Source organism: Mobula birostris, chromosome 29 (genome assembly GCF_030028105.1).
Source record: "Mobula birostris isolate sMobBir1 chromosome 29, sMobBir1.hap1, whole genome shotgun sequence".
In the NCBI taxonomy this organism is placed as follows: Eukaryota; Metazoa; Chordata; class Chondrichthyes; order Myliobatiformes; family Myliobatidae; genus Mobula; species Mobula birostris.
The window spans coordinates 15,092,794-15,108,912 of NC_092398.1; the positions used below are offsets into that span (position 1 = coordinate 15,092,794).

At 43.8% G+C, this 16,119-nt stretch overlaps 1 protein-coding gene across 1 annotated transcript; it reads right to left on the reverse strand.

The window, feature by feature from the left end:
• Window positions 1-4,373: 4,373 nt before the first annotated feature.
• Window positions 4,374-12,372, reverse strand: LOC140190287 (fatty acid-binding protein, brain-like). Its single transcript, XM_072246887.1, has 4 exons — window positions 12,297-12,372; window positions 10,835-11,007; window positions 5,789-5,890; window positions 4,374-4,441 (listed from the first exon to the last, which is right to left on the reverse strand). The coding sequence occupies exons 1-4, from the start codon at window positions 12,364-12,366 to the stop codon at window positions 4,388-4,390; spliced, it is 399 nt and encodes a 132-aa protein (XP_072102988.1). The 5' UTR covers window positions 12,367-12,372; the 3' UTR covers window positions 4,374-4,387.
• Window positions 12,373-16,119: the final 3,747 nt, after the last annotated feature.

Here is a 16,119-nt window from a genome sequence, read left to right on the forward strand (position 1 = left end):
AGTAGCACAAAACACACTTAGCACGTATAATTATAGCAGAAAAACATAGTTACAAAAAAATAATATTACAAAAGTAATAATATAGCCCAAGTCCCTGAGTGTCGTGGCCTGCAGATTGATGGTGTATGGATGTTGTGCTGGAGCCATGTTTCCGCAAGAACAAGCCACAGCAGTTCTAGATATCGCACTGTGCAGCCACAGACAAAGGCAAAACAGCTTTCATAGAGTCGTAGAAAAGTACAGCACAGAAGCAGGCCCTTTGGCTCATCTAGTCCATGCCAAAACCATTTAAACTGCCTACTCCTATAGCCCTCCAGACCCTTCCCATCCGCGTACCTATCCAAACTTCTCCTCAATGTTGAAAGCGAGTTCGCATGCACCACTTGTACTGGCAGCTCATTCCACACTCTCTTGACTCTTGAGTAAAGATGTTTCCTCTCATGTTCTCCTTAAACTTTTCACCTTTCACCCTTAACCCATGACCTCTGTAGTCCCATCCAACCTCAGTGGAAAAGGCTTGCTTGCATTTTTTTTTAAGATTAGATTATGAGGACACTCAGTCCTCGTTTATTGTCATTTAGAAATGCATGCATTAAAAAAATGATACAATCTTCCTCCAGAATGATATCACAAAAAAAAGGACAAACCAAGACTATACCCTGTCTGTACCCCTCATAATTTTGTATACCTCTATCAAATCTCCTCTCAATCTTTCATTGAGTGAACAGAACACTGGAGTGGCCATTCTCCGACCCAGTACGGCATCCAGTGGCACACAGCCAGCTCCGGCGTCGCCTTCCTCAGTGGCCACAACAGGCGCCCAACCCCAAGGCATAAATGAGGGCCTGGTCTGCGCCACGATCGAGGGCACGCAGCTCCCCCACTGTTAATCTCGCCGATAAACCCATTGCAATCAAACTCTTAATATTTTACATTATTAATGTCCAACAGGCTCTTGCATTCACAACTAAAAAGTCCCTCACCATCTGTTTGGATCACACAATGCCAGTGACGCCTCCCTGTGTGGCTGAAGCAGGCTGCAAGACATTGTGCAAGAAACTAGAAGTAGGGGACATAGCCTCAAAATTCGGGGGAGTAGATTTAGGATGGAGATGAGGAGGAACTGCTTTTCCTGGAGTGGTGAGTCTGTGGAATTCTCTGCCCAGTGAAGCAGTGGAGGCTATCTCAGTAAATACACTTAAGACAGGGTTGAATAGATTTTTGCTTAGTAGGGGAATTAAGGGTTATGGGGAAAAAGCAGGAAAGTGGAGATGAGTTCATGGCCAGATCAGCCATGATCTTATCGAATGGCGGAGCAGGCTCGACGGGCCAGATGGCCGACTGCTGCTCCTATTTCTTATCCTCTAAATGCAGCTCCACTGCTATCCAGCAACTTGCCAGCGGGGTAGACTTGCAGTACCTGCTTTCTTAATATCCGGTAGTGTGTTGCCATCATGAGAAAGATGTAAAGTATGAACAGTGGCACCCTTGGTTGGACCCAGAAAGGCTGCGTCGCCACGTACATTTAAACATAGACTTCATGATTTCGTAATCACTGCTCCACACCAGTGCTTCAGCATTGGTTTGATCATCTTCAAGTTTACTGTCGTTCTTTGGTGCACTCAACTTTGACCCACTATATAATTACAGATCACAAAAGGTTACATTAACTATGTTCAGTGTTAAGGGAATAAAGCACATTGGCAGGAAACAGCGGCGGTGGGGTGCGGGTGGTGGTATATGTAATACAAGGTAATATGAGTTGTTGGCAGACTGAAAGATAAGAGAGTTAAAGGAAAGTAAGTCCATTGCTCATAAAATTAGGAACTTCTGATATGTACATGAAAGACAGGAACCAAGAGATAACCTGGAGACATGCTGTAAGTTGGAGTATAAACCTATAAAGTTTGAGCATACTTTGTTTTATAGGCTTTCCAGCTTATAGTTTCTTTAAGCATTTATATGACTCAGTTTCTCTGTCTTTGCCTCATCTGTTCTCAAAATGTGGCTTTCTTTCCAGGTCTTCTGAAATGCCTTTTTTTCAGGAAATGTGACTTTCTCCTCTTATGGAAGCCCGCACTCACATTTCCTCTATTTCCTGGAGGTCTGCTCTCACGATACCAACACCCCCCTCCCCCCAGCCCCCAGACACAACAGAGATAAAAGCTCCCTCAGTCCTGGCCTTTGATCCTACTAACCTTGGCATCCAGTGCATTATCCACACCTTGCCATCGCTAGCTGTAGTGATTTATCAGGTAAAGCGGATGACCGGAGGCTGTGGGGCGAAATGATCTCAATCTATTTCTGCAATGGGAGATCCCATCACCAATCACATCTCTGCTCTCTCTTCCTGTATCTGCTTTCCGCAGGGACCATTTTGTGACTGGTCCGCTCATCTCTCTCCAACTTTCCCTGTCTGCTAGTAACTGTAAAAAAACACAACACTAATCTCTACACCACCACCCTCACCACTACCCAGAAACCTAAACAGCCCTTCCAGGTGAGACAGAGAATCATGTACACCTCCTCCAGCTTTGTCTGTGGCATTTGGTGCATGTAATGTGACCTCCTCTACATCGGTGAGTTCAAACTAGGTGATGATTTTTCAGAGCACCTACACTATGCCCAGAGTGGCCATTTAGAGCATCTAGTTCCACATCACTTCAACTCTCCTTCCCATTTCCATGTTGACCTGACTGTCCCTGGCCCGTCCCCACTGCCATGGTGAAGCCAAACACAAACTGGAAGAACAATACATTCCACTTGGGCAGCATACAACCCAAGTACTGAACTTTCCAATTTCAGGTCATTCACATCTCCTGTGTTCCTTTCCCTCTTTACCAATCCATATAGGTTTTCTCTTCCTTCCTTCAACTTTTCCATTTCCCCTCCCTTCCAGTTGTTAATCTCCCTCACCTGGTTCCATCTACCCCATATTTCCTCTCCTTTAGCCTTTGTTGTCAATTCTTCCAACTGGTTCCATAATGCCTCCATTATCTGGTTCCAGCTGGCTGGTGGTGCAATGGCATCAGCGCCGGACTCCGGAGCGAAGGCTCCCGAGTTCGAATCCAAGTCGGGCCACCCCCGAGCGCGCTTTCCATCCATGCTGGGTTGAGCATCGAGCTAGCCACTCGGCCTTGTTAAGAAAAAACAAGGGTTGAGTCAGGAACGTTCATATCGTGACCCAGTTAATCCGAAAGGAGACCAATCCTGACACCACACGCCAGACAAGAATGGCTGACTATCTGGTGCGACACGCTAAAAAAAAAAATCTGGTTCCAAATAACATTCCAGATGCCACTGCCTCTACCCTCCCCACCAGCTGCCCAGCTTCTTGTTTTTGCTTTTGTTTCCATCTACCAACCTGTCTCACCTGTTTATACTTGCCTATCTTCTCTTCTCTCTAGTAACACACACAAAATGTCAGCAAGTCAGGCAGCATCTATGGAGAGGGATAAACAGTCGACATTTTGGGTGGAAACCCTTCTTCAGGACTGGAAAGGCAGGGGGAAGACACCGGAATAAAAAGGTGTGGGGAGGGGAAGGAGGTCAAAATGGACGGTGATAGGTGAAGCCAACTGGGTGCGAAAGGTAAAGGGCTGGAGAGGAAGGAACATGATAGGAGAGGAGAGTGGACCATAAGAGAAAGGAGGTTGTCCAGAGGATGGTGATAGGCAGGTGAGAAGATGTTAAGAAGTCAGAGTGGGACATAGAACAAGAGAGGAGGAGGAAAGGAAATTTTTATTTTACCAGAAGAAATTGATTTCATGTCATCAGGTTGAAGACTCTCCAGATGGAATCAGAACTGATGCAAGATCTCAACCTGAAATATTGAACATACCTTTCCCTCCACAGATGCTTCTGACTCAGTGAGTCCTTTCAGCAATTTGGTTTTTGCCTCAGATGCCAGTATCTGCAGTCTCTTGTGTATCCATATACCATTTGTAAAGGTTAATGGGTACAATATTCTGCCAAATGCCATGCAACATATAGCAATACAATAAAATAATTTGATTTCAAAAATTATTTAACACCACTGTCTCAATTACTTATTGATCCACAATATAAATAAAAAAACTTGGAACTATAATCCAAACAACTTCTTCAGTGGAACATGTTTTCAACGTGGGATATTTTTTCTAAATTGCATGAACCAGAAAGAAGCTTTCAATTTTGAAACATATTCTTTATTATTTGGTAGAAGGATAAGGACTTCAAATGAGGGCAGAATATTCAGAAGCTGACAATTGTTCTTAAATATGTAATGCCGTTGCAATACGTTTTCAGGTCTTTCAAAAGAATTACAGATGAGAAGTACAATAACACCTCATTTCTCTCTGCGAAACAAATAACAGAAATTGCAGCAAATAACCTAAAAATTGTATCTTCATGCTTCTCTTTCATATGTGCGAACACTTACAACATCGTTAAAGGCAAGAGTCTAGAGAAAAAGTATCAAATGACCTATTAAAATTATTGGATAACAAAACTTTTCACAGTTTAAATCTAATTCCAAGCATGAGGTACATTTTAATCGGCTCCTTTGTAGGAGAATGAAAGTTCCTCTATATACTGCTAGTTACAGAAGTACATTAAAAAATCTCCCAGCATCTCACTTCATTCCTCCTTCCCCTCCACCTATCACCTTCCAGCTTGTACTCCTTCCCCTCCTCCCACAGTCTTATTCTGGCTTCTACCCTATTCCTTTCCAGCCCTGATGAAGGTTCTTGACTTAAAACATTGATTCTTTATTCCTTTCTGTAGATGCTGCTTGATCTGCTGAGTTCGTCCAGCATTTTATATGTGGTGCTCTGCATTTCATGGTTTTATTAGTTGAGGCATTGAGTTCACAAGCCGGGAGGTTATGTTGCAACTTTATAAAACTCTGATTAGGCCACTTCTGGAGTATTCTGGTCACTCCACTATAGGAAGGATGTTGAGGCTTTGGAGAGGGTGCAGAAGGGGTTTACCAGGAAGCTGCCTGGTTTAGAGGGCGTGTGCTATCACGAGAGGCTGGTTAAACTTAAGTTGTTTTCTCTGGACCGGCAGAGGCTGGGGAGAGATCTGATAAGGTTTGTAAGATTATCATAGGTATCGTAGAGTAGACCGGGAAAATCTATTTCCTAGGGTTGAAATGTCTAATGCCGGAGAGCATGCATTGACTGTGAGAGGGGGTAGATTCAAAGGGGAAGTGAGTCTTTTTATTTAGAGAGTGGTAGATATCTGGAATGCACTGCCTGGCATGGTGGTACAGGGAAATACATTAATACATTTTAAGAGAAGCTTAGATAGGCACATGAATGTGAGGTAGATGGAGGGATGTGGACATGGTGCAAGTAGGAGAGATTAGTGTTTGGGTGTTTTTGATTTGCTTTATAGCTGGTACAGCACAACACTGTGGGCTGAAGGGCCTGTTCCTGTGCTGTACTGTTCTATGTTCTACAGACTTTCTTGTGTATATAGAGTGACCAACACAGTTCTTAGAATAGATGAACTAACAATTTGACCATCCAAGAGGACCATATTGATCTCACTTCTTCTTTTCTCCACTGAGCAGAGAAGTAATCAAATTTACACTTTGCTTCCAATGCTGAGCTAAAACATATCACTGGGACAAGATTGGAAAAGCTTCGGTTTGATATCAGGACTTTTGATACTGCGAACCATTCTCAAAATCTGCACCCAGCTTTATTACCTCTGAATATACGCAATAACTTAACCTCTGAGCAATGTATATATCTTAAAAGAGCTTTCAAAACAAAAGTGAGTCTTGCTCTCCTCAACATACCAAAATGAGTTTTCCATCTTTGATTTCTCGGACAAGTGTTGTTTGTTTTCCGTCCCATTTCTGCATCTGAGTCAGTTTTTTACCATCAAATGTTACTACTGTCTGGAAGTACAACAGCCAGCATATTACTCCACAGCAGATCATAAATCGGATAAATATTCCACTCACAATGGTTCCCCACACGTTGCCCAATATAAATGTTATGAGCTTTGGCCAGACCTCTTCCATATTTCATATGGAGACACATCGTTGTGTTAAGTTCCGACTTCTGACCAATTTTCCAAGTTGCTTTTTCAGTCAACGCTCATTTGTTTCAGATTACCGCAGCTTTTTTAAAAAGTTGACTGTGAACTAAATTAACAAAAGCATTATTCTCATCAGAAATTACTGCACAGCACCATGCAAAGTTTTTGGCACATATATATCGCTAGGGTGCCTTGACTTTTGCACAGGACTATGTTTGTCAACGTGGAGCGGAGAGCGAGTTTGTAAATCTGGAAGGAAGAAAGGATGTTGGGAGTGGTGAGGGTGGAGCGTCGCGGAACAGGTGGCAGAGAAGGAGTGCCAGGGGCAGGGGTTTGGTGTGGGTGCAGAACACCCAGCCCTGAGACACCAGGCCAGGTCATTTGATTGCAAACAATTGGTTTATTGATCTTTACAGAATATCTCTCTGGTGCTTCCCACTCCCTTCCCCTTTTCTCAACCATGATTCCCCTCTCCCTGCCCCCTTCCCACTCTCAGTCCACAATAGAGACCCATATCAGAATCACGTTTATCATCACTCACACGTCATGAATTTTTTTTTTGCGGCAGCAGTACAGTGCAATACATAAAATTACTACAGTAATGTGCTAAAGTCTTATAGCCCTATATATAAGTCTTTTGCACAGGACTATACATGTCAAGATATTATGATTTTGAGGATCTGTGCTTTATATTACCATTTCATAACAACCATTTATATTAGAACAATGTGTGTGTGGGCACATTGGTAAAACTGAGCTGCAGAGTAGATTTTGGCTGCTTTATGATCAGAGTTGCCAACTGGTGGTGTAGTGGCATCTGCACCACACTTGGAGGCGAAGGGTCCCGGGTTCAAATCCGGCCGGCTCCTTGCACACGTCCCATTCGTGCTGAGTTGAGTGTCGAGCTAGCAACTTGGCCTCGTAAGAAAACAGACAAAATGCTAAAAAAACCGGCAAGTGTGCCACCTGATGCGCCACAGGGCGCGGAGAGGAACAACGACCACAATGATCAGAGTAAACATTTTAGTGCCTACTTTAAAAGTCAAGAATAGTGCCGAGCCATCGCAGGTTTGAAAAATGCAGTGGTTTTTTTTTGCAAGGGCTTTATATACTTGTAAGCAGGCTATTAAAACAGCTGCAAATAACAGTTCAGTTTAATTTGCATTGAATACCCAAAGGTACATGATTTGCAAAATAATATGCACATTTTTCCCCTGTTTTGCTTAAGATCGACAATCGAACGCCCATCGGGTTTCAATCGACCGTTTAGACTCTGCAGTACTGCTTTGGGTCATATGCATCCAACGTGAAAAATCAGGAGACAAATGTAAATAAGACCATGCACCCCTAAAGGTTGTAAGGTCAAGCCTTTGGACCACTAGTTTTCAGTTTTCAAGGACACCAACTATGCTCCAACTCTAAAAACCTAAACAATACAGTTGTAACTGTTGGATGTGCATAGAATGGCGACTAAAAATAATTACCTGCCAGCCAAATAAATTATTCTTAATCTTCTTAGGGCAGTTAAAACAGATGACTTCTCAGTCCCCAGCAAACAGACGGTCCCAGTCTTTGTGTTAGAAGAACAATGGGATTCAAACTCAATGACAAGATTTTCTAGTAAAATTAATTACTGAACAAAGTAATTACTGAATTAAAAGTAAATATTCTGTAATATTAACATGAAAAATATTATGCATACTTACAGGAAAATGGTCATGTGGAGTCAAGGTGTGAACTTATCACACAGCAGCTTTACTTCATTAGGAGGCTGAGGAGATTTGGTTTGAAAGCACTCAAAAATCTCTACAAATGTACCATGAAGACCATTCTAACAGGCTGCATCACTGTCTGGTACGGGGGTGGGGTGGGGGACTACTGCACCGTCTGGTTTGGGAGTGGGGTGGGGGACACCTGCACAGGATCGAAATAAGCTACAGATTCAGCTCCATCACAGGCACTAGCTTCCGTAGCACCCAGGACGTTTTCAAGAAGTGATGCCTCAGAAAGGTGGCGTCCATCATTACGGACCCCCATCACCAGGATGTGCCCTCTTCTCGTTGTTACCATCAGGATGGAGATACAGGAGCCTGAAGGCACACACTCAACGATTCAGGAACAGCTTCTTCCCCTCTGCCATCCGATTCCTGAATGGCCATTGAACCCATGAATACTACCTCACTACTTTTTAATTTCTGTTTTTGAACTACTTATTTAACTATTTTATATATACTTACGACGTGGGCACGTGGCCAAGTGGTTAAGGCATTGGACTAGTGATCTGAAGGTCGTGAGTTCGAGCCCCAGCTGAGGCAACATGTGTTGTGTTCTTGAGCAAGGCACTGAATCACACATTGCTCTGTGACAAGCTGTATGGGTCCTAATGCCCTTCCCTTGGACAACATTGGTGTCGTGGAGAGGGGAGACTTGCAGCATGGGCAACTGCCTGTCTTCCATACAACCTTGACCAGGCCTGTGGCCTGGAGAGTGAAGACTTTCCAGGTGCAGATCCATGGTCTCGCAAGACTAACAGATGCCTTTACAATATACTTACTGTAATTCAGATTTTTCTTTTCTATATTTATCATATACTGCATTGTACTGCTGCTACAAAGTTAACAAATGTCTCAACATATTAAACCTGATTCTGATTATTCACAGCTGATAACATTTTTGATGTACACTTCCAGTAAAATTCTAATGATTGAGAGAAGACTGACAAGGGAATAATTAGTTGCATTAAGTTTGTACCACTGTGTTGGTTGGACATAATTGTAAAGTGGTTCCGAGTATTACAGCTGTCCTAGAACAACATGGCAAGAACACATCAATTCTGCAGCAGAAGCCCTTAGCTGTACTGTCCTGTGTCCCGTGGGCATTCCTGAGCCAGTACTCTTGGTATTTCTTATTATGGTATGGAGTGAATTAAATTGGCTACAGTCTGTGATGGTTAGGATCTTCAGAGGCTGGGAAAGGATATGCAGCCAACACATCAAACTAAGAACAGAAAACATTTTGGCTTCACTTTTATAGTTATACATTCAGTGTTGGAGATATTCATGGAACCTCCACCATCAAAATTGGAGATATTCATGGAACCTCCACCTTATGAGGATAAGTTGAGTAAGCTAGGGCTTTTCTATTTGGAACAAAGGAGGATGAGGGGTGATTTGATAGAGATGTACAAGGTAATAAGAGGCATCGATCAAGTGGACAGCCAGAGACATTTTTCCCATAAGCATGGGGGCATAATTTTAAGGTGATTGGATGGGGGGGGGGGGTACAGGAGGGATGTCAGAGTTAAGTTTTTTTTAAAACACAGACTGGTGGGTGCATAGAAAGCCCTGCCAGGGGTGGTGGTGCAGGCAGATACATGGCATGAGTATCGATTTCTGCTTCCGGTAAAAAAAAAAATTCCCTCCCCTCTTCTTCTATTCCTCACTCTGGCCTCTTAACTCTTCTCATCTGCCTATCACCTCCCCCCTCCTTTCCTTTCCCCCGTGGTCCACTCTCCTCTCCCATCAGATTCCTCCCTCTCCAGCCCTTTATCTTCCCTACCCACTTCCTTCGAGCTATCCTCCGTCTCCTCCACCCCCCCCACCTTTTTATTCTGGTGTCTTCCCCTTTCCTTTCCAGTCCTGATGAAGGGTCTCGGCCCGAAATGTCTGCTTTTTATTCATTTCCATAAAAGCTGCAATGGTGCCTGGCCTGCTGAGTTCCTCTAGCATTTTGTGTGTGTTGCTTTACATTCAGGTCATTTAAGAAGTTCTTATACTGGCACATTGATGACAGAAAAATGAAGGGATGTGTAGGAGGGAAGAGTTAGATTGATCTTAGAGTAGGTTTTAAGATTGGCAGAACATTGTGGGCCAGAGGCCCTGTTTTCTGTTTGTTCTATTAATTGTCCACCAACATTCAGAAATGTGAGTGGTAGAACCACAAGCTTTTGATATAATTTCTTGGCTTTGGGTGTGCTTAGCTCTGGCAATGTTGTATTTAACAATGCATGTAATCTTGTTTTTCATCCGAACTTGGATGGAATTTTTTTTATATATAAACATACCTGCCATGGGGGGGATATCTGATAGAGGTTTATAAGATTATGAGAGGCATAGATAGAGTAGACAGAGAGTAACTGTTTTCCAGGGTAGAAATGTCTAAAACTAGAGGACATGCATTGAAGGTGAGATGGGGCAGTTTCAAGGGGGATGTGAGGGGTAAGTTTTCTACTCAGAGAGTGGTGGATGCCTGGAATGTGCTGCCTGGTCTGGTGGTAGAGGCAAATACATTAGAGGCTTTCAAGAGACATTTAGACAGGCACATGGATGTAAAGAAGATGGAGGGATATGGACATGGAGTAAGTAGGAGGGATCAGTGTTTGGGTGTTTTTGATTTGCTTTTTAGCTGGTTTGGCACAGCATTGTAGGCTGAATGGCCTGTTCCTGTGCTGTACTCTAATATAGTCTATGTTCTTTACTCCTGATGACTCCTCTACAAACCTTTAGGCAGTCTCTTTCAAATCTCAAAATTGCTCATATACACTTACGTTTCCTGTTACGGGACCAAATTACAACTGCTTCAGACAAAGTGCTCCTAATCTCCATTCCCAGCATCGTTTACTCCTGCCAGATTAACAAACTCGCTCTCCGCTCCACACTGAAAATACAGTACTGTGCAAAAGTCTTAGGCACCCTAGCTACACGTATGTGACTAAGACTTTGGCACAGTGTTGTATATTGCTGACTTTTTAAACATCATATGGCGACTAAGGAATTCGTAATACACCCTCCTAATACCTTACTTTGCATTTCCTGTTATCAGAAGTGTGCTCGTCGAATGGTTTGCCAAGAACAAAAGTAATTTCTGTGCTTCTGAAGGTGCTAAGGTTTTGCAGAGTAATCTCATCCCGATCCATTTTGATGACCAGGGTGGGTTTATTGACGTTGCCCAACTGTCGAGCTGCAAAGTCCATTCCTGAGTTGGGAAACAGAAACACTTAAATAGAACAGAGATCTACCTTGTGCAAACCGGAACTGCAGCATTGTACAATACAGAGGACCTCAATAATACTATAAGAGGGCTTCCTTTAAATTAATAAGCACTAGGTAGGTAATTCTATTAGAATTACAACTGAGCACATTTATATTATATCAAATATAATATATTATATAAGCCAAGGTTGCTTATGATGTTACTACAGTTCTGGAGTTCAGGGTTCATTTCTGGTGCCATTCTATAATGAGTCTTTGTACGTTCTCCCTGTGGAATGCGTGGATTTTCCCCAGGCACTCTGGTTTCCTCCCAGAGTCCAAACCGGTATCAGGTAAGTTAATTGGTCATTGTAAATTGTCCCGTGATTAGGTTAGGGTTAATCAGGGTTGTGGTGTGGCTTGGCCGAATGGCCAACTCCACACTCTATCTCAATCAATAAATAAAGATAAATAAAATGTGTTAATTATTTAGATTTTAGAATGCTCCAAAGCCCCAAGCCCCACCCCAAAATGCAGTTAAGTGGAATGACAAAGCAGCAAGTTCTCTCAATATAGAATTATTGCATTCATACACTAAATTCTTACCATCCACAAACATTTTGCCACCAGATCTATGTACTGGTGAAGTTGGCCTATTGACCAATTGGGAATATTGGCATTTCTCCAGATGCCAGTCAATCCTGCTTGCTATTGGGTTGACTTTGATGTGTTAGCACTTAGAGAAATATCACCAGCCACAGCCTTGGTCAAGACGGGAAACACTAGAATCAGGTACATAGGTTTGAAGTTAGGGTCGGGAAAAGGGGGAGGTCTACAGAAGGAGCCCGAGTCTAGAGTGTGGGTTTAATGTCTGGCCGGGGTCAGCGGTCAGAGCTGGGACGGTGGGTGTGTTTGTACAAGGTTCCGCCTAAAGGTTTTTACCAGCTGAAACATACAGAGATGTTGTTTGGATGAAGAGATTATGTCAAATGACTTCCTTAAAATCATTGTCAGCGGGCTTCGTGGTATGGGCGGGAAGCGTGCGTCTCCATTGCCCGCGAATGCCGAGGACCTGGCCTAATTCAGTGAGGGTACCGTTGTCGCCGTGAGTATTGATTAACGGTGCCCAGAGAGGATGCATGGAGTGGCTGGAACCGGTGTGAAGGGCCGTGGGTCACCGGGGGTCGGGGTCGGGCGAGGAGCCGCTCGGCCTGTTGAGGTGAGGGCTTCTGCTCGTTATCTCCCGGAGCTCGATCCGGTTTGTGGGAGGCTGAAGGTCGCGGCGCCACTCACCCAGCTCCCTCATGTAGTTGTCGTAGTTGTCGCTGTCCACCAGGCGCCAGGTGCCCACGAACGCCTCCATTGTCGGGCAGCCGCACCGACTTCCAGCAGCGCGCAGATCAAGATCCTCTGTCCCCCCCCGGAGCAAGCAGCCTTGCCCTTCCTCTGGCCCTACTCCCACTCCGACTCAACCCCCTCCCCACCTCTCCAGCTTCTCCCCGCTTCTGTGGACCCACATCCACGGGTCTCTCCCTCTGAACCAATCTCCCGCTCCGAGCACCATCCCTCAGAAAATGTCCTTCCTCATTTTTCCACTCTCCTCCCAATTCTCAGTCCTCCTTGCTCACTCTCTTCCTGGAAGATCAAAATCAGAATCGGGTTTAGTATTACCGGCATATGTTGTAAAATTTGTTAACTTTGCGGCAGCAATACAATGCAATACATGATAATATAGGGGAAAACTGTGTATATCTATCTCTATCTCTATCTATCTCTCGATATCTCTCTATATCTCTATCTCTATCTCTGTCTCTATGTCTCTATCTCTATCCCTCCATCTCTATCCCTCCCATCACTCTCCACTCCCCCACCCCTCCCCCTCTGCTACTCCCTATCTGTCTCTATATCTATAAAAATTAAATAAGTGGTGCAAAAATAGAAATTTAAAGAAGTAGTGAGGTAGTGTTTATGGGTTCACTGTCCATTCAGAAGTTGGATGGCAGAGGTGAAGAGGTTGTTGGGGGGTGGGAATCAAATTAAAGAGGCTAGGCGAGTGGAGGTTAGTTCACAACAGGGGGATGGGAATCAGTGCAGAGAGACAGAGGGGTGTAAAATGAGGGTAGAAGCAAAAAGTAGTAAGGAGAAAAGTAAAAGTGGCAGGCCGACAAATCCAGGGCAAGCATCAAAAAGGGCCACTTTTCAACATAATTGTATAAGGGCTAAGAGAGTTGTAAAAGAGCGCCTGAAGGCTTTGTGTGTCAATGCAAGGAGCATTCGTAATAAGGTGGATGAATTGAAAGTGCAGATTGTTATTAATGATTATGATATAGTTGGGATCACAGAGACATGGCTCCAGGGTGACCAAGGATGGGAGCTCAACGTTCAGGGATATTCAATATTCAGGAGGGATAGACATGAAAGAAAAGGAGGTGGGGTGGCGTTGCTGGTTAAAGGTGAGATTAACGCAATAGAAAGGAAGGACATAAGCCGGGAAGATGTGGAATCGATATGGGTAGAGCTGCATAACACTAAAGGGCAGAAAACGCTGGTGGGAGTTGCGTACGGGCCACCTAACAGTAGTAGTGAGGTCGGAGATGGTATTAAACTGGAAATTAGAAATGTGTGCAATAAAGGAACAGCAGTTATAATGGGTGACTTCAATCTACATGTAGATTGGGTGAACCAAATTGGTAAAGGTGCTGAGGAAGAGGATTTCTTGGAATGTATGCGGGATGGTTTTTTGAACCAACATGTCGAGGAACCAACTAGAGAGCAGGCTATTCTAGACTGGGTTTTGAGCAATGAGGAAGGGTTAATTAGCAATCTTGTCGTGAGAGGCCCCTTGGGTAAGAGTGACCATAATATGGTGGAATTCTTCATTAAGATGGAGAGTGACATAGTTAATTCAGAAACAAAGGTTCTGAACTTAAAGGGGGGTGAATTAGCTAAGATAGACTGGCAAATGACACTTAAAGGATTGACGGTGGATATGCAATGGCAAGCATTTAAAGATTGCATGGATGAACTACAACAATTGTTCATCCCAGTTTGGCAGAAGAATAAATCAAGGAAGGTAGTGCACCCGTGGCTGACAAGAGAAATTAGGGATAGTATCAATTCCAAAGAAGAAGCATACAAATTAGCCAGAAAAAGTGGCTCACCTGAGGACTGGGAGAAATTCAGAGTTCAGCAGAGGAGGACAAGGGCTTAATTAGGAAGGGGAAAAAAGATTATGAGAGAAAACTGGCAGGGAACGTAAAAACTGACTGTAAAAGCTTTTATAGATATGTAAAAAGGAAAAGACTGGTAAAGACAAATGTAGGTCCCCTACAGACAGAAACAGGTGAATTGATTATGGGGAGCAAGGACATGGCAGACCAATTGAGTAATTACTTTGGTTCTGTCTTCACTAAGGAGGACATAAATAATCTTCCAGAAATAGTAGGGGACAGAGGGTCCAGTGAGATGGAGGAACTGAGCGAAATACATGTTAGTAGGGAAGTGGTGTTTGGTAAATTGAAGGGATTAAAGGCAGATAAATCCCCAGGGCCAGATGGCCTGCATCCCAGAGTGCTTAAGGAAGTAGCCCAAGAAATAGTGGATGCATTAGTGATAATTTTTCAAAACTCGTTAGATTCTGGACTAGTTCCTGAGGATTGGAGGGTGGCTAATGTAACCCCACTTTTTAAAAAAGGAGGGAGAGAGAAACCAGGGAATTATAGACCGGTTAGCCTAACGTCGGTGGTGGGGAAACTGCTGGAGTCAGTTATCAAAGATGTGATAACAGCACATTTGGAAAGCGGTGAAATCATTGGACAAAGTCAGCATGGATTTGTGAAAGGAAAATCAAGTCTGACAAATCTCATAGAATTTTTTGAGGTTGTAACTAGTAGAGTGGATAGGGGAGAACCAGTGGATGTGGTATATTTGGATTTTCAAAAGGCTTTTGACAAGGTCCCACACAGGAGATTAGTGTGCAAGCTTAAAGCACACGGTATTGGGGGTAAGGTATTGATGTGGATAGAGAATTGGTTAGCAGACAGGAAGCAAAGAGTGGGAATAAACGGGACCTTTTCAGAATGGCAGGCAGTGACTAGTGGGGTACCGCAAGGCTCAGTGCTGGGACCCCAGTTGTTTACAATATATATTAATGACTTGGATGAGGGAATTAAATGCAGCATCTCCAAGTTTGCGGATGACACGAAGCTGGGCGGCAGTGTTAGCTGTGAGGAGGATGCTAAGAGGATGCAGGGTGACTTGGATAGGTTGGGTGAGTGAGCAAATTCATGGCAGATGCAATTTAATGTGGATAAATGTGAAGTTATCCACTTTGGTGGCAAAAATAGGAAAACAGATTATTATCTGAATGGCGGCCGATTAGGAAAAGGGGAGGTGCAACGAGACCTGGGTGTCATTATACACCAGTCATTGAAAGTGGGCATGCAGGTACAGCAGGCGGTGAAAAAGGCGAATGGTATGCTGGCATTTATAGCGAGAGGATTTGAGTACAGGAGCAGGGAGGTACTACTGCAGTTGTACAAGGCCTTGGTAAGATCACACCTGGAGTATTGTATGCAATTTTGGTCCCCTAATCTGAGAAAAGACATCCTTGCCATAGAGGGAGTACAAAGAAAGTTCACCAGATTGATTCCTGGGATGGCAGGACTTTCATATGAAGAAAGACTGGATGAACTAGGCTTGTACTCGTTGGAATTTAGAAGATTGATGGGGGACCTGATTGAAACGTATAAAATCCTAAAGGGATTGGACAGGCTAGATGCAGGAAGATTGTTCCTGATGTTGGGGAAGTCCAGAATGAAGGATCACAGTTTGAGGATAAGGGGGAAGCCTTTTAGGACTGAGATTAGGAAAAAACTGCTTCACACAGAGAGTGGTGAATCTGTGGAATTCTCTACCACAGGAAACAGTTGAGGCCAATTGATTGGCTATATTTAAGAGGGAGTTAGATATGGCCCTTGTGGCTACAGGGATCAGGGGGTATGGAGGGAAGGCTGGTGCAGGGTTCTGAGTTGGATGATCAGCCATGATCATCATAAATGGCAGTGCAGGCTCGAAGGGCCGAATGGCCTACTCCTGCACCTATTTTCTATGTTTC

Bases quoted from the DNA above. Each gene is read 5' to 3' on its own strand.
- LOC140190287 (XM_072246887.1), bottom strand. From the start codon at position 12,366: ATGGAGGCGTTCGTGGGCACCTGGCGCCTGGTGGACAGCGACAACTAC. The intron at 5,891-10,834 runs GTAAGGTATTAG...TTGTACTTCCAG, and splicing joins CTGATAACAGGAAATGCAAA to ACAGTAGTAACATTTGATGG. The intron at 4,442-5,788 runs GTATGTTGAGGA...CTTTTTCTCTAG, and splicing joins AAGATGGAAAACTCATTTTG to ACTCTTGCCTTTAACGATGT.